This window comes from Aquarana catesbeiana, linkage group LG02, assembly GCF_042186555.1.
Source record: "Aquarana catesbeiana isolate 2022-GZ linkage group LG02, ASM4218655v1, whole genome shotgun sequence".
In the NCBI taxonomy this organism is placed as follows: Eukaryota; Metazoa; Chordata; class Amphibia; order Anura; family Ranidae; genus Aquarana; species Aquarana catesbeiana.
In genome coordinates, this window is record NC_133325.1 from 335,540,450 (window position 1) to 335,562,491 (window position 22,042).

Here is a 22,042-nt window from a genome sequence, read left to right on the forward strand (position 1 = left end):
TGAATTTTGGCACCAATGTAAACTAAAATTTTTTTTAGGCCAGATCAGGTTTACTTCAAAAAAGGATCTTTAGTCCCCCAATATATGCCTATTTTATTACACTATATAGTGTGCATACACTCCTGTCTTTATTTTTCTAGATGGAGGGCTTCAATCTCTTAAAGGGTAAGTTCACCTTTATAGAAAAATCTGTAAGGTGAACTTACACAGGACCCCCTCCTCACCTCCCCCAGTCCCGCTGACCTGCAGTGCGGTGATCTCCCGTCCTGAGCCCTGGTATAGCTGCCTTATGGCTCAAGGGCTTAGAAATCCCCAGAGCTTAATCTCCTAAATGTACCCCATCAGGAGGTACATTTAGGAGCAGTCTAATTGGTCGGTGCAGTCACATAGGTGGTGCCGACCAATCAGAACCCACGTAGCCCATCCTCTCAGCGGGGAAGAAGAAGAGAGAAAGCTGAGGGGATTTCTAGACACCGGAGCTATGAGGCGGCTATACCGGGGCTCAGAACGGGAGATTGCCTTCTAGACACCAGAGCTATGAGGCGGCTATACCGGGGCTTAGAATGGGAGATCGCTGCAATGTAGGTCAGCGGGGTTGGGGGGGGTGAGGAGGGGGTCCTGTGTAAGTTCACCTTACAGATTTTTCTGTAAAGGTGAACTTACACTTTAATGTCAGTGACAAATTTCCTTACAGTTTCTTTGTATTACTTACAAAAGGCTTATGTAATTTGAAATGTTTGTAGAAATACTACTTATACAGTACACAGTATTTCCTTTGTTTCTTTAGCACCACCTGTTTTCTCTTATTCACAACGTTATTTACTAAAACAAAATATAAATGAACTGTTGTGAATGCCCCAAACAGTTACTTAAAAGTGACTGCCAAGACAGCTGACCTGTGTTATGATCAACCTGCATTCTGTAGATGTTTTCACACACTCTGATTTACCAAAAATGTAGTCAGTAGCCTCAGGCCCCATTCTTATGTCAGAAACCAATGGCTCCTGCTGCTGCCTGAGTTTCTGTGTAAGGGGGAGAGGGGGGAAAAGAGATGCACAGCACTGAAACTCTTCTCCCCTCATTTCTGCTTCACACAGGGAAAGGGGGCATCCATAAAGAGCTTTTTATCTTAATGCAGGGAATGCATTAAGGTAAAAAATGTTTCAGCTTTAAAACCACTTTAAGGGAAATGTGCACAAGCCAGATCTAGTCAGAACTCCCCCTCAGGGTGTGTACACAGTAATATCAGCGCCCCTCTGCCCAAAGATCAACAGCATAGTACACCCTGTGTTATACCTTTTAAGTATTTTGCAGATAGAATGGCATGTGTTATGCCTATTGGGTAGAGACGATTTCAATAAATTTTGTGTGTACCGAATCTGATGTCAGAAATGCTGATTTGGTGATGATCAATGGCTTAGTTGCTAAACTAAGCCACATGCCATGAAATCACCATGGCTGGGGTTGAGAGGGCAATCATACTACTTTGTAAACAGTGTTAGGGCCAGAATTAAGGTTATCTTTAGGGATGACTCTAGGATTAGGGTTACTGATATATTTTGTGGCTAGCATATGCAACACTGCACCCTTTAATACCACCTTAATTTTGCCTTCTCTATTGACTCTAATTGACTCCTTTACATTTCACCAAATTGCTATATTTTGTCAAAATAGTCAACATTTTTCAAAATTTAGGTGAAACGAAAACTCTCAATTTCCATTATCCCTACTTGTGAGTGCTTTGCCGAGCAACTCTTGTGTTTCCAACTTGATCTTTAGCATCTGTTATAGGCTGCATTTTTTGCAAAAAAAGTAGACCAGCAAGTGCGATTCACGTAATCAAATTGATTTTATTGCACGTTCACAGTTTTTTTTTTGTATAAAGGATTTTAATGCATGTGCCAGGCAATCCTCAACTCATCACAAATTTATTCTAGGATCTTGACTTCTGAGTTCCATGTTAGCAATGAATTATATTGGAAACTGGAAATACAGTATATCTTTTGGCACTACCTTTTTCATTTGACCTTAAAGCGTTTGTTAACCCAAAAAATAAAAAAATTAAGATCCTGTTCCTTTAAAGCATGTTATACAGCATAGTGCTTATCCTGTGTCATTTGCCCCCCTGTAACACCTGAAATACCTGGCTGATCCTGCCAGTTTCTACCCTTCCCCCTGTACACTGACCACGATATATCAGGGCTCCTGAGCCCTGACACCATTGTCAATGTACGTGCCTCTGTCATAGGCTGCTATCTGCAGCTCTCCTGTGTCTCCCTCTGTCCTCCTCCTCCACTCCCTGCCTGTCATCTCTCATTATTGCTGATCTGCTCCTCTCCCCACTGCTTCAAAACTAATTGATCACTTTATCATCCCCTCTGTCACATAAAAAGATGTGTCCTAGTGCCTGTGCTTTATAAAAAAAATATTTCTTCCTGTTTTAACAGTGTCTTCCAGCGATCATGTGACTCTAGGCTCTCTGCTCCTCTCCTCCCCTCCTCCCTGGCTGACGTCAGCAGGGGAAATCTCAACCCTACCCACTGGAGACATCATGCGGGGAGAGCAGAGAGTCTAGAGTCATGTGATCGCCATTAAAACAGGTAGAATTTTTTTTTTTTTTTATAAAGCACAGGCACTAGGATGCAGCTTTTTTATACACTGGCCTCAGTTTTATGTAACACCTATGTGACTGTTAGCAGGATGTTAAAACATTATATTTTGTACACTGAAGTATTTTCTGCTATTTTTTTTTTATGTCCAAATCAACCAGGCAATGTAAATATAGTTACTGAAAACTCTTTCCTACCATCACATTATTTTTGGGAGGAAGGATTTATACTCACTGGCCAGAATGGAAATTGAAAAATGTAACTAACCTTTAATTGCACATTTCTGTATGGCAACTAACTGCAGCAGCCCTTACTTGTTCTCATGTATTTTGTGTGCGACTTACCCTTAAATATTAGTTTCTTAAATGCATCCTCGTAAGCAAGTTTTAAATAACACTTAATAAATATTGTTGTTATCCCTGGTGAAGGTATTCTAGGGCTATAAATAAACTTTAATACATGTCAGAATAACTGAAGTAACACATGTATACAATCTTATTACCTTGGAATAAGCCACGTTTCCATGGAGATATGCTGATAGCATAGGGACATGATGTTCCTGGCTTTACAGTTAAGGTTTGAGGTCCACTAATGAGTGAAATATCTGACACCACCTAATTTGGATTAAAATGTGATATTAACTGTTACAACATTGTCCTCTTTTAATATATCAATAAATGTTACCTTCACCACAGACAAAAGCAGAGGAAAAGTGAATGCATTGTGCTACAAATCATAATACTGATGACAATGAACTCAGTCATGCAGATTTACAAAACTAAAAAACAGATAATGTGAAGGTATGACCAAATACATCACCTGTCCATGATCCTGGCAGATCCACACTGTGTGGTCCAAGAGAACCTGCACAGCCACCACTATAAAGTCTCCCAGTCAGTCTCAAAGTTTTCTGTGCATGCAGAGAAAAAAATCCTATTCATTCTTATGGAGAAGCCATCTACCATCCAAAGGAAAGATGGAATCTGTACACGCATATACAGAAGACTGTAGGAACGGCCATGTCATTCCTCATGGGCCACACAGTGTGGGTCTGCCATGATAATGAACAGGTGAGTAGAAGATCTTTGAGTGGGATTTTTTTAAAAGTATAATAGTATGACAAACTTTCTCAATTGACAGATTACAATAATGTGTTACCATGGAGGCTTTCTCTTCTCCTGTTCTGACACCGATCACCAGCATTCAAGTGAAAGAAAAGCCTAGTCACAGACAGCAAAAAAAAATCCAGAGAGAGGTTTCAAATTTTAATTTACTATAAAGTATTTCTATTGATGTCTGTGTCCCCATGTTTTTTTTTTTTAATATGGTTTATTGAGTTTTACAGAAAAAAAAAGGACTGGACATCTCCCCCTACTTCTGTTCTTTCTAACACTAGTCAAATTGACAGGAAGTAAGGAGAATTCATGCAGATGGAAACACAGGCAGCAATACTAATCTGACAAGCACTCTAATCCTTCTACATTATTCAAAATGTTTAAAAAATTGTATCTAGAGTTGAGCTTTAAAGTGGTTAATTAAGAAAATTCCATCTTACATGGAATGCTTGTTGGGGCATCGTGGTATAGATATCCCCTCAGGTCTATATTGTATGTGTGCTTACACCATTTCAAAAAATAACCAGTCCATTTTAGAAGTAGTGATCCAACTGATTTTAGCCAGTCATTGTAGATACTGTACATTAGCTTTAAGCTTTCTCATAAGGTAAACTTCTTCAGCTGCCTTGGAAACATGCAGACAGATTTCCTTTACTTATAAACCACAGATACATAACGCTTTACTGGCTAAAAAGAAATCCCGTTCCTCCAAAAGAGCTCACAATTTAACATTCTCACGAAACTCATACACACAAACAGGGGACCTGCATGTAAATAGAACCCCTATTCCAAAAAAGTTGGGATAGTGTGCAAAATCTACATAAAAAGCAGAATGCAATGATTTGCAAATGTCATAAACCTATATTTTATTTACAATAGAAATTAGAAAACATATCAAATGTTTAAACTGAGAAAATGCTCCATTTTAAGAAAAAGATTAGATAATTTTGAATTTGATGGCAGCAAATTTAGCACAGGACAACATAAAATTGGCAAAGTAAGTGGCGCTAACAAGGAGAAGCTGGAAGAAAATTTTGCAACTAATTAGGTTAATTGACAACAGGTCAGTAACATGACTGGGTATAAAAACAGCATCTTAGAGAGTCAGAGTGTCTCAGAAGTAAAGATGGGCAGAGGTCCACCAATCTATGAAAAGCTGGGATTAAAAATTGTCAAACAATTTTAGAATAATGTTCCTCAATGTAAAATTGCAAAGACTTTAAATATATCATAATCATTGAGAGAATCTGGAGAAATCTCTTTGCGCAAGGGACAAGGCAGAAACACAATATTGGATGCCCATGATCTTTGAGCACTTGGACAACACTGCATTAAAAACAGTCATGATTCTGTGATGACATTACTGCATGGGCTCAAGAATTTTTTCAAAAATCAATGTCTGTGAACGAAGTTTGTCGTGCCATCAAAAAATCCAAGTTAAGCTTTATCATGGAAAGAAGAAGCCATATCTGAACATGATCCAGAAATGCCGCCATCTTCTCTGGGCCAAAGCTCATTTAAAATGGTCAGTTACGAAGTGGAAAAACTGTTCTGTGACAAGAAAAATCCAAATTTTTAATTCTTTTTGGCAACCATGGGCACCCCCCCTCCACTGGACTAAAGAGGAGAGGAACTTTTCAGCTTGTTATCAGCGCTCAGTTCAAAGCCTGCATCTCTGATGGTATGGAGGTGCATTAGTGCATATGGAATGGGCAGCTTGCACATCTGGAAAGGCACCATCAATACTGAAAGATATATCCAGGTTTTAGAGCAGCATATACTCCCATCTAGGTGACATCTGTTTTAGGGGAGGCCTTGCATATTTCAGCAGGACAATGCTAAGCTGCATACTGCATCTTTGACAACAGCATGGCTTCATAGTAGAAGAGTCAGTGTGTTTAACTGGACTGCCTGCAGTCCAGACCTTTCACCAATTGAAAATATTTGGCACAGATGCCAGATCACATTGAAAAGAAAATTGAAAAGAAAAAGAAAAATGTTAATTTTCCAAGCAATTGTGACAACATTTTGGCAACCATGGGCACCCCCTCCACTGGACTAAAGAGGAGAGGAACTTTCCAGCTTGTTATCAGCGCTCAGTTCAAAGCCAGTATCTCTGATGGTATGGAGGTGCATTAGTGCATATGGAATGGTCAGCTTGCACATCTGGAAAGGCACCATCAATGCTGAAAGATATACCAGGCATACCCCACTTTTAAGTACACAATGGGGTTTATTTACTATAGCTAGAGAGTGCAAAATCAGGCTCACTTCTGCATAGAAACCAATGAGCTTCTAACCCCAGCTTGTTCAATTAAGCTTTGGTAATAAAACCTGGAAGCTCATTTGTTTCTATGCAGAAGTGAGCCTGATTTTGCACTCTCCAGCTATAGTAAATAAACCCCATTGTGTACTTAAAAGTGGGGTATGCCTGTATCCAGGTTTTAGAGCAGCATATACTCCCATCTAGGTGACATCTTTTTCAGGGAATGCCTTGCATATTTCAGCAGGACAATGCTAAGCTGCATACTGCATCTATGACAACAGAATGGCTTCATAGTAGAACAGTCAGCGTGTTTAACTGGCCTGTCTGCAGTCCAGACCTTTCACCAATTGAAAATATTTGGCACATCAGATGCCAGATCACATTGAAAAGAAAATTGAAAAAAAAAAATTCTTCATTTTCCAAACAAATTTTCTACTTTCCAAAAAGGGGTCATTTGGGGGATATTTGTACTAACCTGGTGTTTTCAGGACTCAAGAAATGAGATAGGCCATCAGTACATGAGGATTGATCAATTTTCAGATATATACCATCATTTTTTAACTCTATAACTTTACTAGAAACTAAATAATAAACACTGATTTGGGTTATTTTCACCAAAAATATATAGCAGAATACATTGTGTGCTAAATGTATGAAGAAAGATTACTTATTTGCAAAATTTTATAACAGAAACAAAGAAAAACATGTTTTTTTTTAAACTTATAGGTCCTTTTTCATTTAGCAAAAAAATAAAATAAAAAAAAACTGTGGTGATTAAATATCACCAAAAATAGCTCTATTTGTATGAAAAAAGATAAATATTCATATGGGTACAGTGTTGTATGATCATGCAATTGTCAAAGTGCGACAGCGCTGAAAGCTGAAAATAGACTTGGGCAGGAAGGAGGTAAAAGTGTGCGGTATTGAACTGGTTAAACATTTGATACTGTATGCTTTCTATTTTCTATTGTGAATAAATTATGGGTGACATTTGCAAATCATTGCATTGTGTTTTTATGTAGATTTTCTGTTTTTATGTAGATTTTACACAGCATCCTAACTTTTTTGTAATTGGGGTTGTACTTCTTTTATACATGTCATAGCTGAGAAAGTTTAAATACTGCATCAACTGTGCAATATGAGTTTATTTTAATTTGTTCTTTCTAAAATGTTATGTAAGTTACCACAATTTAAGGCAATGTTTCTCAACTTCAGTCCTCAAGTACACCAACAGGTCATGTTTTCAGGATTTCTCTCAGATGAAACAGCTGTGGTAATAACTAAGGCAGTGAAACTGATCAAATCACCTGTGCAAAATAATGGATAGCCTGAAAACATGACTCATTGGGGGTACTTGAGCACTGGAGTTGAAAAACATTGATGTAAGGGATGGACTTAGCATAGTCTCAGTAGATTTAGAGCGTTGCATAATTTTTCAACTTAACATTTTTAAATCTTATCATCTTTTTCATTAGCTTACTTCTGATATGAGTCAGATCGCCAGGATTGTATTTCCCACTAGATATTTGTAAACCTGTGCCTACTGCAGCATGGTTATATTGCCAGCACCAAGTTACAAAATTTACGAACTGTGGTTGTTTTTCCAATTTTCTTTGACACCTCAAGATCCTGTCTTTTAAAGCAGTAGTAAAGGCTTAAAAAAAAACTGCAAGGTAAAGGCATAATGTGCTAGTATGCATCCCATACTAAAACGTTATGAAAGACTTACTTTGAAACAAAGCCCTCCAGCGGCGTGCTGTCACCGCTTTGCTGATGTCATTCCTGCGCATACGCGTGGGAGTCACGGCCGTAGCAGAAGGTTCTGAAGGAACAGCACAGGTAAGTCGTTCCTTCAGAGTATATGCGCCGGTGACGTCACCGGTTGCTGCTCCCTGAAATATCTACTAAATGGTAAACGTTTAGGAGATATTCAGGTAAGCTTTATTATAAGCTTACCTGTAGGTAAAAATAAAATAATGCCTTTACTACAACTTTAACACATATTTATTTACCTTCCCTTGATTTGCTTGGTGGACTCTACAAATAAATAGAATTGTAACCCTATGCATAAATTATTTTAAAATAACAGAAGGGGTGGAGCCTTTACAAAAGAGCAACGCCCTTCATATACACCTAGAGTAACATGATGTCTAAATACAGAACATCAAGTAACCTGTGTGTGTAGTAAAATGCCAGGAAAGAGTCATGACAACTAAATTGGCTGTAACAAAGAAGTATTTTTCAATGAAAAGAAAGGTCTCACAACAGCCTTTCTCAGATATCATTTTCAAATCTTTTCTGCACCATGCACCTTCAATGCCTACAATCTTTTCTGAGCCCCTAATACAAAAAAAATTACTCTTAAACAAGAGGCCAGCTAACACAGATGACTTATATTAAACAAAGATGATTATAAAAACTAGCATATAAACATTTAAACTTCTTGTTTTTCAATATCTAGGAAAAAAATTAAAACTTACCTTAAATGTCAATCTGTCATTTGTATAATTGGGCACCATAAGGACCTTCTGTGTAATTTGTCTCACTTGGCAATTTATCACTATATGATCAAGAGCCAGGGGTTCTTGGCCAATGCCTTTGAGGCCAAATATATGTTCGGTACCATCTGTTTCATTTTGAAGCAATAGTTTGCCCTGATAAAATAGGAAGGTATTAAACCTTTGGCTACAAAGTTTCACTTTTCATTTCCTAAATTTCCCCTAAAACAATTCATTTATTAGGCAGTGAAATAATTGCTTACTGAACATTCATTCATCCTTACTTTTTATAATAATAATTAAATGAACCTAGGAGAGGAAAATAGCAAAAAATACATCCTTATATTACAGTTCCTAATGATTCGTAAAGCACCAAAATGTTGATTCAACCAAAAATGTGACAAAGTGGCCATTGGACATTTCATAGAAGTAGATTGAAGATTGAAATTAGTGGACTTCCAACCAATGCAACATTACAAATGACAGCTGAATCTTACTAGCTGCTAAAGGCAAAACACTAATTTTACTCCAGTTTTACAGAGAATCCTTGTAGTAACTATTCTAGGAGGGCATATTTGTTGAGATTGTTGGGGTTACTTCTCTGCTTTAGAGTTAATTTAGAGGCGCTGACACCATCCATTTGTGAAGCAGACAACTTTTAACAACCAGGTTTGATAGCTGAATGTATAACAGATGATCTTTTTTCATGTGCAATAACCAACTTTACTACAATCCCTGTAAAAATTACATTTTGGAGGCGGCGATATACAGTACATTACTTACTTTATATGTTTATTATGAGGTTTTAAGTATATGTAAACCCTAGCAATGCACTTCTCCTATGTGTACATGTATGTTTGTTAATTATACCATTGAAAGTATTTTGTTATAAATGTTCAAAAAGTGCAAAAAACAGAGCTGTTCTGTGTGCAGTTCTTACGTCCTGTGTTATCTCAAGAAAAGTAATTAACCCTTGGATTATCCCTGGACAGGGCTGACTGCAGTCCACAAAAAGCAGAGTGTTGTCAGCCCACAATAGGATTAAGCCTCTGTACCTGTACTTGTGGGGTCTTTAAAAGATAAAACACAAAGAAATGTGCATATATTGCAGAGATATATTACATATTTTTTTATATATGCTTTTGCTTGGCTACAATTTTTATTTACAAATGTTATTTTATCTTTATCTTTTTTGCATTTCATTACAGAGAGTAATCAATTTATTTAGCTATCTGTCTTAGCTTCTATAATTAAAGAGAACCTGCTGCCAGACCATTCATTTCAACAAATATCCTACAATTAGATTATATGTGACTCTAACATATTTTATGCATGATTTATACCTATAAAATTCTGCATTTGTAAACATCCAAAAGCCCGAGACTGCTGCTGGGTATTACTATCCTGGATGTCATATGACCAGCCCCAGCAAATTCAGAGCTGTCACTTGCATGGCAATCTATAACATTCCCCTTCACTCCTCCCCTGGCAACTACAGTACATAAAAGTTTATGTAAACAGGTGAGGGGCAGAGGAGTCTCGCCAGCATACAGAGTAAATGAGAGTGGGCTATGGCTTACAATGAAAGAGGGGGCTATGCAAGAGAATTGACTCTTCCTAGAGTAGTCAAATTTTCTAACTCAAAGGTGCACTGCAAGAGAATAAAAAGTATTTTATCAAAAGGAAAAATGATACAAGTAGGTAATTAAGATATGTTATTCTTCTGTGAATTTACCTGCATTTTTTGTTGGTCACAATGGTTTACTAAAACTGGAGAGTGCAAAATTTGGTAGCCAATCAGCTAACTTCAGTTTGTTCAATTAAGCTTGGACACCTGGAAGCTGATTTCTATGCAGAGCTGCAACAGATTTTGCACTCTCCAGTGTTAGTAAATTAAACCCATGGCCTCTTTAAAGCTATTCAGATTGTCTGTCTAAAAAGTGAACAAACGTACAGCTGCAAGGACAATATATTATGCTATATTCTAAATAATAGACATGTGTGGTTAGTTTCTTTCCGAATTGAAATTCAGACAAATTTGCGTTTTTCGGAAATTCGGATGTATCCAAATTTCCAAATTACCGAATTTAAACGAATCCAAAATAATAAAAAAAAAAATTTTGAATGAAATTTGAATTCAAATTGTTTTCGAATTTGAAAAGAACATAATAGATTGTAACAGCATAGAAAAGAATTAAGAAAAAAAAACAAAAACAATGGAATAGAATAAAAAAAAATAACCATTTCCCAAAATTCAATTAGAATCAATTTGAATTTGAATAGAAAAAAATAGATAACAATAGAAAAGAAAATAACAGAATAGTATAGAAAAAACAGCAGAATAGAAATATAACCATCTTCGGAAATTCAAATTTCGAATAGAATAAATTTGAAAAGAAAAGAATAATATAGAATAGAAAATAAAATAATAGAATAGAAAAGAAAACAATAGAATAGAATAAACAAAGAGAAAACAGAATATAATTTAAATAATGACAGAATAGAAATGGAATAGAATTGAAAGAATATAACCATTTCCCAAAATTCAAATATAATCAATTTGAATTTGAATAGAATAGAAAACAATAGATTAGAATATGAATATGGTTATATTCATTCTATTCTATTGTTTATTTTTTAGATTAGAAAAGAATAGATTAGAATAGGAATATGGTTATATTCATTCTATTCTATTGTTTATTTTTTTTTCTATACTATTGTGTTATTTTCTATTCTACTCTACTCTATTCTTTTCCATTCTATTTAAATTTGAATTGATTATTTTTGAATTCTGGAAAATGGTTACCAGTATGTTATTTCTATTCTATTCTATTGTTTTTTTAATGCTATTCTTCTCTATTCTATTCAAATTTCAGAAGATGATTACAATCTATTTAATTCTATTCTTTTTTTATTCTATTCTATTAATTTCTATCCTATTCAATTCTGTTCTTTTATTTTCTATCCTATTTTGATCTGTTTTACTCTATTATATTATATTCTTTTATTTTCTGTTATATTCTTTTTCTATTCTATTTTTTTTCTATTATATTCCTGTATTTTCTACTCTATTTCAATCATTTTGGAAACTGGAAAACGTTTCAAATTAGAAAACTATTCGAATATGATTCAAATGCGAAAACTATTCAAATTTTCAGAATTTGGTTCGTTTATGCGTATTCAAATCGATTCAAATACGAATAAACAAAACTAATTCTGAAAACAAATTAAACGGATTAAACAAATTTAACTAAACTAATTTATGTAAATAGCGAAACAAAACAAAACAAAAATTTTTTTCGTTCTGCACATGTCTACTAAATAACTGAAGAAGTGCAAAACATATGAATGTAGTTGACTGGTTGTGTATTTTGTAGGTGAAAATTATGTGTTTTTGTATTATTTGTTATTTTACTACTATACAACTGATCTGTGCTAACATAGACCTTCATTTAGTAGAAGTGGATTAGATTTAAAAAAATCTAAGGATTGTGGAACATACTCAATTGTAGAGTATATATTATAGAAATGTTCATCATTTGGATTTTAGGAGCAAAATGAGGAACAGAGGAATTATAAAATAATCTAACACCTTAAAAAATTTCTAGTATTTGCATTTGTATTCAACCTATAATATTTTTTACATGTTGTTTTGCTAAAACCTGGGAGTTTGCTCGTATTTTACAATATGATTTGGACAACATATTTAAAGTAAATATCTGAGGAAAAAACATTCACTATATCTCTGCAAAACATGCGCACTTTATCATGTCTTCTTTCTTTAAAAATGCTGCAAGTATAGAAAAACACCAGTTGTACCTACAAGACATCCACTGAGCTCCTAACTTCTTATGCCGCATACACATGAGAGGACTTTCTGGCAGACTTGGTCTGGCGGACTGGACTCCGTCGGACAATTCGATCGTGTGTGGGCTCCAGCGGACTTTTTTTCCCCAAAAGTCCGACGGACCTAAAAATAAAACATGTTTCAAATCTTTCTGACGGACTTGAGTCCGGTCGAAAAATCCGCTAGTCTTTATGCTAGTCCGACATACTAAAACCGATGCTAGGGCAGCTATTGGCTACTGGCTATCAACTTCCTTATGTTAGTCCGGTCGTACGTCATCACGTACCAATCCGTCGGACTTTGGTGTGATCGTGTGTGTCCAAGTGCATTCGTTTGAAAGTCCGGCAGACCTATGCTGCAAAGTCCGTCAGGAAAGACTTTCGGACCTAGTCCGTCGAAAATTCCGTTAGTGTGTACGAGGCATTATATTTAGCTAAAAAAAAACTGCCCCAGCTGCACTGAAATCTCACACAGTGTTGTCAGCCTTGCCTGAGTTTTGCCCTGTTGGACTATAGAACAAAGTTCCTTATATTGTAGGGACAAGTAGAGGGAAATGTGTTCTATTTCTCAGCAGTAGAGAACTGGTCAAGGGTGAAAACACTGCTTGGGGTTTAGTGCACTTGTTGTTAGCTCAAACAGGAATTTAGAAACATCCTAGATGTATTTTGCCCAGACATACACTAAAAAAGATATACACTGTATATATCTACATTTTCATAAAGAGCTATTTGAATGCATTAGGGATATGAAATCCCATATCTACATGCATACAATATTTCACAAAAGTGAGTACACCCCTCAAATTTTTGTAAATAGTTTATTATATCTTTTCATGTGACAACACTGAAGAAATGACACTTTGCTACAATGTAAAGTAGTGAGAGTACAGCTTGTATAACAGTGTAAATTTGCTGTATCCTCAACACACAGCCATTAATGTCTAAACCATTGGCAACAAAAAGTGAGTACACCCCTAAGTTAAAATGTCCAAATTGGGCCCAAAGTGTCAATATTTTGTGTGGCCATTATTTACCAGCACTGCCTTAACCCTCCTGGGCATGGAGTTCAGCAGAGTTTCACAGGTTGCCACTGGAGTCTTCTTCCACTCCTTCATGATGACATCATGGAGCTGGTGGATGTTAGAGACCTTGCGCTCCTCCACCTTCCATTTGAGAATGCCCCACAGATGCTCAAAAGGGTTTAGGTCTGGAGACATGCTTGGCCAGTCCATCGCTTTTACCCTCAGCTTCTTTAGCAAGGCAGTGGTCACCTTGGAGGTGTGTTTAGGGTTGTTATCATGTCTTTGAAGGGAGGGGGTCATACTCTGCTTCAGTATGTCATAGTACATCTTGGAATTCATGGTTCCCTCAATGAACTGTAGCTCCCCAGTGCCGGCAGCACTCATGCAGCACCAGAGCATGACACTCCCACCACCATGCTTGACTGTAGGCAAGGCACACTTGTCTTTATACTCCTAACCTGGTTGCCGCCACACACGCTTGACACCATCTAACCAAATAAGTTTATCTTGGTCTCGTTGGACCATAGGACATGGTTCCAGTAATTCATGTCCTTAGTCTACTTGTCTTCAGCAAATTGTTGGTGGGCTTTCTTGTGCATCATCTTTAGAAGAGGCTTCCTTCTGGGATGACAGCCATGCAGACCAATATGATGCAGTGTGCGGTGTATGGTCTGAGCACTGACAGTCTGGCCCCCCAACCCCTTCAACCTCTGCAGCAATGCTGGCAGCACTCATACGTCTATTTCCCAAAGACAACTTCTGGATATTACGCTGAGCATGTGCACTCAACTTCTTTGGTCAACCATAGTGAAGCCTGTTCTGAGTGGAACCTGTCCTGTTAAACCGCTGTGAGGTCTTGGCCACCATGCTGCAGCTCAGTTTCAGGGTCTTGGTAATCTTCTTATAGCCTTTATGTAGAGCAACAATTATTTTTGTTCTTCGCATGACCAGTATGAGAGAGTGAGAGCGATAACACCATATTTAACACACCTGCTCCCCATTCACACTTGAGACCTTGTAACACCAATGAGTCACATGACAACCTGGAGGGAAAATGGCTAAGCCCAATTTGGACATTTTCACTTAGGGGTGTACTAACTTTTGTTGTCAGCGGTTTAGACATTAATGGCTGTGTGTTGAGTTATTTTGAGGGGACAGCAAATTTAAACTGTTATACAAGCTGTACACTCACTAATTTACATTGTAGTAAAGTGCAATTTCTTTAGTGTTGTCACATGAAAAGATACTTACAAAAATGTGAGGGGTGTACTCACTTTTGTGAGATACTGTATAATTAATTTTGAAGCCCGATTCAGCTCTCCAATGGGCACTCAGACAAAACCAAAAACACATTTTTAGTAGATTAAGTAAGGGTTAAAACTTCTGACAGTATTTCTACTGCTTCCCATGCCTTGCTGTCACTGTGACAACTCCACCCCTTATTTTCTGAGAGGTACCACAGGGACAGGAAGTAAAGGATAATCCTCCCAATCAAGTCACAAACATCAATAAAATATTACTGTTCCCTTACTCTAATATTTCTGAAATTAGACCCTACACTACAAAATGTGCTAAAGTCCAAAGAGGTGAATACTTAAGCAATACATTATATATATATATATATATATATATATATATATATATATATATATATATATATATATATATATATATATATATATACACAGTGGATATAAGAAGTCTACACACCCCTGTTAAAATGTCAGGTTTCTGTGATGTAAAAAAATGAGACCAATATAAATCATTTCAGAACTTTTTGCACCTTTATTGTGACCTATAAACTGTACAACTCAGTTGAACAACAAACTGAAATCTTTTGGGTTAAGGGGAGTAAAAATAAAAAAATAAATAATATGGTTGCTTAAGTGTGCACACCCTTAAACTAATACTTTGTTGAAGCACCTTTTGATTTTATTACAGCACTAAGTCTTTTTAGGTATGAGTCTATGAGCATGGCACATCTTGACTTGGCATTATTTGGCCACTCTTCTTTGCAAAAACACTCCAAATCTGTCAGATTGCGAGGGCATTTCCTGTGCACAGCCCTCTTCAGATCACCCCACAGATTTTCAATCGGATTCAGGTCTGGGCTTTGGCTGGGTCATTCCAAAACTTTAAACTTCTTCTGATGAAGCCATTCCGTTTTTGATTTGGATGTATGCTTTGGGTGAATGTCATGCTGAAAGGTGACATTTCTCTTCATGTTCAGCTTTCTAGCAGAAGCCTGAAGGTTTTGTGCCAAAGTTCCAGCTGAAGAAAAACATCCCCAAAGCAAGATGCTGCCACCACCATGTTTCACAGTGGGTATGATGTTCTTTTGGTGATGTGCAGTGTTGTTTTTGCGCCAAACATATCTTTTGGAACTATAGCCAAAAAGTTCAACCTTGGTTTCATCAGACCATAACACATTTTCCCACATGCTTTTAGGAGACTTCAGATGTGTTTTTGCAAAATTTAGCTGGGCTTGGATGTCTATCTTTGTAAGAAAAGGTTTCCGTCTTGCCACTCTACCCCATAGCCCAGACATATGAAGAAAACAGGTGATTGTTGTCACATTTACCACACAGTCAGCACTTTGCTGTAGGATGCAACTAAGGAAATGTCAGGAAAGACCTATTAGAACAGCTGAACTTTATTTGGGGTTAATCAGAGGTACTTTAAATGATGGCAGGTGTGTACTGACTCCTATTTAACATGAGTTTGAAAGTGATTGCTTAAGGCTACTTTCAGACTGAGGTGCTTTTCAGGTATTTTAACACTAAAAATAGCGACTGAAAAGCACCTCTCAACCCAACCCAACCCAGTGTGAAAGCCCGAGTGCTTTCACACTGGAGCGATGCGCTTGCATGACCGAAAAAAAGTCCTGTAAGCAGCGTCTTTTGGGCGGTGCGGGAGCGGTATATACACTGCTCCTCCACCGCCCCTGCCATTGATATCAATGGGCAGCGCTTCGGCAGCGGCGCTTTGCGGGCGCTTTTAACCCTTTATTCGCCCACTAGTGGGGGTTAAAAGCGCTCCACTAGCGGCCAAAAAATGCTGATATAACAGCAGTAAAGCACCACTAAAACTAGCGTCGCTTTACCACTAACGGCCCCCCTGCCCCAGTGTGAACACAGCTTCATACCCAATTATAAGAGGGCATGCACACTTATGCAACCACATTATTTTAGTTTTTTATTTTTACTCCCCCCCTAAAAGATTTCAGTTTGTTTTTCAGTTGAGTTGTAGAGTTTATAGGTCACATTATAGGTGGAAAAAGGAAAAAGTTCTGAAATGATTTATCTTTGTCTCATTTTTTTACATCACAGAAACCTGACATTTTAACAGCTGTGTGTAGACTTTTTATATTTCCATAATTTATGTATCTTTATGCAAAATCAATATCTATTTATACTTAAAAGTTATATACTGAAAAATAACCTGTTTTTGGACTAATGTATAGTTATCCCAACAACTACCATATTGTTACTGTGATATTGGCCATTAAAAGATGCACACCACTTATTTCATCCTTGCTTTAAGATATTTGTACTTAATGTCTAAAAAAGGTACAATAATTATTGCTGCTGGGAAGTACAAAGATAAAGGAGATAATGGTGTCATCTGTGAAGGATTAAGTATGTTTTAAAGTATGTTCCTATTAAAGTACTTACTGTGCTGAAGCATTTTGAAATAGGTTTAAACATTAAAGAATACTGTGCTGTCTCCCCTGCTGGGACATACAAGAATGGTGGCCCATAGAATCGATCACCTTGAAGAATGGCTCTTAATTTCCAGTCTTGCTGAGTCACATTGCTCTATAAAACAGCAAAATGAATATTCTTAGTTTTAAAAAGCACTCTGGATGTCCACATGAAACAGAAATGTATAATGATTACCACAGCACCGAACCAGAGATACTTTAATTACTTTACATCTAGCTAATGATGTGGAACACATTTGCTAATCTCCATTAACTGTACTTTAAAACACTTGCTGCAGTGTATTTGCAAAGACTAAAATATAACTTTTGTAAGTTTCAACAGGAAGGTATGCAAACTGTGTGATAAAGTATAATATTTTGACATTATATAGTAATACCAGTAAAGATGAGTTTTAGAATTATACTACACAAAGCTATACTATATTTCTTTATGTACCGCATTTCACAGAAAAATGAAAAACTGGATCATTAAGCCACATTCAAATCATTACATTTGCTTTGGGGCTGCTAGAAATGGGCATCTTCTTTCCAGTGTAGTAGAGAATGGCACAATATAGCACATCATATCAGAAATGAACCGAAAAAGGACCATAATAAATACACACCATAGGAGTAAAGAGGCATTATGATGGCAACTGTGGAGAAATGTAATTAAAATAAATAAATATATATATATATATATATATATATATATATATATATATATATATATATATATATATATATATATATAATGATTAGGCAAACCCAATATAGCAAAGTTGATCTGAGCATGTTTTTTTTTGCAAAAATGTCACAAGAAACAGGAATTTATTGGTTTGAGTACAGATATTAATAATTATTTCCAAATATAATACTGTAGGCCAAACTCGATTGCACAAAACTTCACATTCCTTTTACTCTGCTATTTGGCACAAGTCTGTTACTGAGAAGTTGTCTACGACTGAAAAAAACATGGCCATGTTATTTTCCCTTTGATCTTTATTACTCAATAAATAAGCTGTAAACATTTTAAGCCAATACATATAAATATATTTATTTTTAAAGACTTGATTTTTTTAAAACCAAAATGCAAACTCAAAGTGGGACATGTATTTTTCATTATACCCTCTATATTTGATTCTGTCATGCATTAATTAAATGTAAGCTAAGCATGCACAAATAAACTGCATCTCATTAGGAGAGTGTATGTAATAATCTGAATTTGGACTCACCTGTAAATTCCTGATCTTATATGCTTAAATATTGGTTATATGCAGCTACCTGTAGACTGTACAGGCCCAATGATTTCCAATAGTGGCCTTCCACCTAGCAATGGTGGAAGGGGAAGAAGGTTGGCCTCTATGAGAGCCCACAGGCAGGACAAGGAGGCTGTGGTTTTCAGATAGACCCTGAAAGCCCTGACCACATCTGGGCAATGTACAGTAGAGTGATTTCCTTGTCATGTTTTGGGGCAGGACAAAGGGCAGAAATAGAATGGAAGAAATATCTTCATTAATGTGGAAAGAAAAGACCACCTGGTGTAGAAAGGAAGATTTTGGTCTCAATAATCTTTGGAGGAATGCCCTTTCAGGATTGGTTCATAGCAGTATGTTTAGGCTTTGGAAAGCCAGGTACTGTTACATAAAAGCTAGTGTGCACCGCATCAGTTAATGCATCCACAGTAGAGAGAATTTGACACAAAGATGCTGCTTGTGTCTCATAAAATGCAAGTGAGAAACATGCTCTGCAAGCTCTGCTACAAAATGTTTATCTTCAATACTTTCTTCCATAAAATCCTCAAGCAACGGAGGTTCCACTTCTGAATCCTGATAAAGGTGAACAGAGGACAGGTAGTATTTCTGGCCTATGGAAACGAAAGAGTTTTTCAAAGAGTTCAAACATAGTGGCAGAGAAATCTTTATCACGCAGGCCGCAGAGAGGGAGCCAAAGTCAGATAATTAGAGTGTTATAATAAAAGGACATTGCTCCAGGACAGGGGGACAGATATCACCCTTAGCAGTGGTTAGAATCTCCTGCAGGAAGTCTGCAGAATACATGCTATTCACCCCCAGCACCTTTGCACATGTGATCTGATATTGCAAAGTGAGGGGATCCCCAGTACCACAATAAAGTGAACAACACCTCTGCCTAGAGAACCAGATAACATTCTGTGAACTACAGGTTGTGTTAGTAACAGCTAGGAACTGATGTAAATACAGTACACATGGAAACACTGTCTTACCATATCCACAACACTGGGGCTACTAGAGGTTCAGGCTTTGCCTATCACTGTAGGCATACCTGAAGAGGTCTACTGGATCTACAAGCCATAGAAATGGAATGATGACCTGGACCTGTATAGCACCTTGCTGCTAACTACACACTCTGCACCATGAGCCAAGATGAGCACCTAAAGCAGCATCAAGTGCCTGAAGCAAACATTATATGTGCAAAGTGGGGTCCGGGTACAGTCTCCAAAGTACACACTGAAGATAACTGATCTGGAAGCTCCTAGATAGCCATAGGCAATAAGCAGTCAGTTCTTGATAAAAGCTTAAAGAAAAAACTATAGTGAAAGAAAGAAAAAAAAATCTTCAGAGGAGAACAGGTCCATCACCTGACTCTAGCAAGAAACTGGAGTTTCATGGTGTGGGCAGGTTTTTATGGTGTGTTCTGGGGGTGGCCCTAGCAAAATGTTTACCAGTGTCCAATCACCTGAAGTTAGCTGCATATAACCCATGCTCTAAGAATACAAGTCCTATGTGCTTTGCTGTATGATTAGGTGTTTAGTTACAGGAAATTCATGCCAGAAGTAATATGTAAGTAAATACTGACTATCTCACAAGGTCACCAATTATTTCTCCCCACACTGCTCCACTCTAGCTATTCACTTCTGAACTCTTGCAGCATTTATGTGATTTTCAGGACACACAGACATTATATACTGTATGCTAAACCAAATTTTACTAGGATGTTGATGCCCCATTCCCATTTCAAAGATGGAAATATCATTCCTCACAGAAGCTATTCCGAGGGTTTACCAGTAATGCGATCTTGCTGTGCCAAGACATTTCTGACAGTCTGTGCCCTTTATCAAACATGACTCGCTAAACAATAGTGGAGATTCAGAACGATGTACTGGGAAAACAGGAAGACTTTTTCACAAGCAAATTTCATATGTGACTAGATTTAAAGGGCTAGTTCACCTTTACCAAAAGACTGCCTATTTAGGTAAGGAACGTCTTCAAATAACAAACTGTGTAGCTTTGACGAAAGTTGTATAATGCCCTCACTCAAAATGTAGGCCTACTACGTACCTCCCAAAGCCTGGCTAAAAAAAGTCCCAGAGAAGGAATCCCCTGTCCTGTCTTGTTGCTAAGATGTTGGTCACCAGAAAGTGGTTATACATAAAAAATAAAGAGGAAAAAAGACCCCCTAAGCTCAAATCATAGCAACACTCAGTCCCCAATGTACAGAAAAGACAAGGAGAAAATGTGCCCTTGGGAGTTTTGTGAGTGGTGCTGAATGAAAAATATCCAACGAAGTATTAAAAACGTACAATATTTATTACAAAATACATAAAAAACACAATGTATATCAATTTGGATAATATCCACAAATCAGACATGTAAGTCCAACATATAACCCAAGATTGCAGAAATATATCATTTTCAATTCATGAAGGCTTAAAGCTCTCTACACGTTTCATGGGGCAACACCCATGACAGCCCAGAATGAGTTTCTTTTTCCCATGAAATTTTTATTGCAAATGAAAAGTCATACAAATATAAACAAACATTAGTCAAATTTGAACTATAGTCTGAGCTTCATCTATGTCCACACTTGGGTGACAAAAATCATAGAATAGAAGAAGAGAGAAAAAAAAAGAATATTCCAATGTGAACTTAGCTACAATAAACAAGTTTACAGTGTCGCAGGGGTACCCTTGGGTAGCAAGTGGCCCAGCTGTCTATATAAGGGGTGAGGTACTTTCCTGAGGTCAATAGCATTTGGCAGCTGAGCCTGTGTGTATGTTTCGCCCTCAGCGAGCAGGCTGTCGTTGGAAGTGCAATCTTAAATGACTATATTCCAACCTTTTGTTCAGACTAAGAGGATAGGTAGGAGAGAAATAAAAGAGCAAGAAAAAGCAAAAATAGGATAGGAGTCAGAGAGAAGAAGAAGAAAAAAAAAATAGTAAAGGGGAGGGGGGGTGGGGGGGAGACAATGAGAATTGGGCAAGGAGGGGAGGAAAAGAGGAGCCAGGAAAAGGGGAATAGGAGCGGGTATATGCTAGTATTCACCTAGGTTAACTGATTCATAGTTTCATATATGTTTGGAATTCTGGAGACTCCTTGTAGTTCATCCAGCAGAACCAAGTTTTTGTGAATTTGGACATCTTGTCTTGAGAAATATGGATTAGCTCTTCCATCTCTTCCATGTGGATAATCCTGTGAAATCATTCACGAATTGATGGAACTGTTGCCGAACGCCAATAGCATGGAATACATAGCTTAGCATACATAGCTTAGTTCACCATCCACATCGCCAGTGATTTATTGTATATTCGTTTCGACAGGGAGGTGTGGTGCAAAAGGAATTGCTATGGGGCGTAATCAAAATTATAGGAGAAATTATTTTGTGTACTTATTTCCAAAAGGGCTGAAGGATGGGACAGGACCACCACATGTGAAGCATTGTGCCAACCTCTATTCCACATCTCCAACAAAGGTTGAAGATATTGGGATAAAACTTGTGGAGTCTAGATGGAGTTCGATACCACCGGGAAAGAATTTTGTATCCGTTTTCTTGAATTGCTACGTTAAGTGAGCCTTTGTGGACAAAGATGTATATAGTCTTCCATTCTGTTTCTGTGGGCGTCAAGTTTAGCTCTCTGGCCCAGGCCTGGTAGAATGGGATAATGGAGGTGGGCATTGAGTCCAGCAGTGCCCTGTAGAAAAATTAGATCATATGACGTTGTGG

General features: G+C 37.2%; 1 protein-coding gene across 2 annotated transcripts in view; it reads right to left on the reverse strand.

Moving 5' to 3' along the window:
* CFAP47 (cilia and flagella associated protein 47) overlaps positions 1-22,042 on the reverse strand; it is a 769,322-nt gene that overhangs the window by 296,101 nt on the left and 451,179 nt on the right. For both annotated transcript variants that reach the window (XM_073614843.1, XM_073614844.1), the window contains exons 48-50: positions 17,031-17,174; positions 8,471-8,644; positions 3,112-3,223 (exon numbers count right to left, since the gene is read on the reverse strand). In XM_073614843.1, the coding sequence (XP_073470944.1) occupies positions 3,112-3,223; positions 8,471-8,644; positions 17,031-17,174 (430 nt within the window). The remainder of the gene's footprint in view (positions 1-3,111; positions 3,224-8,470; positions 8,645-17,030; positions 17,175-22,042) is intronic.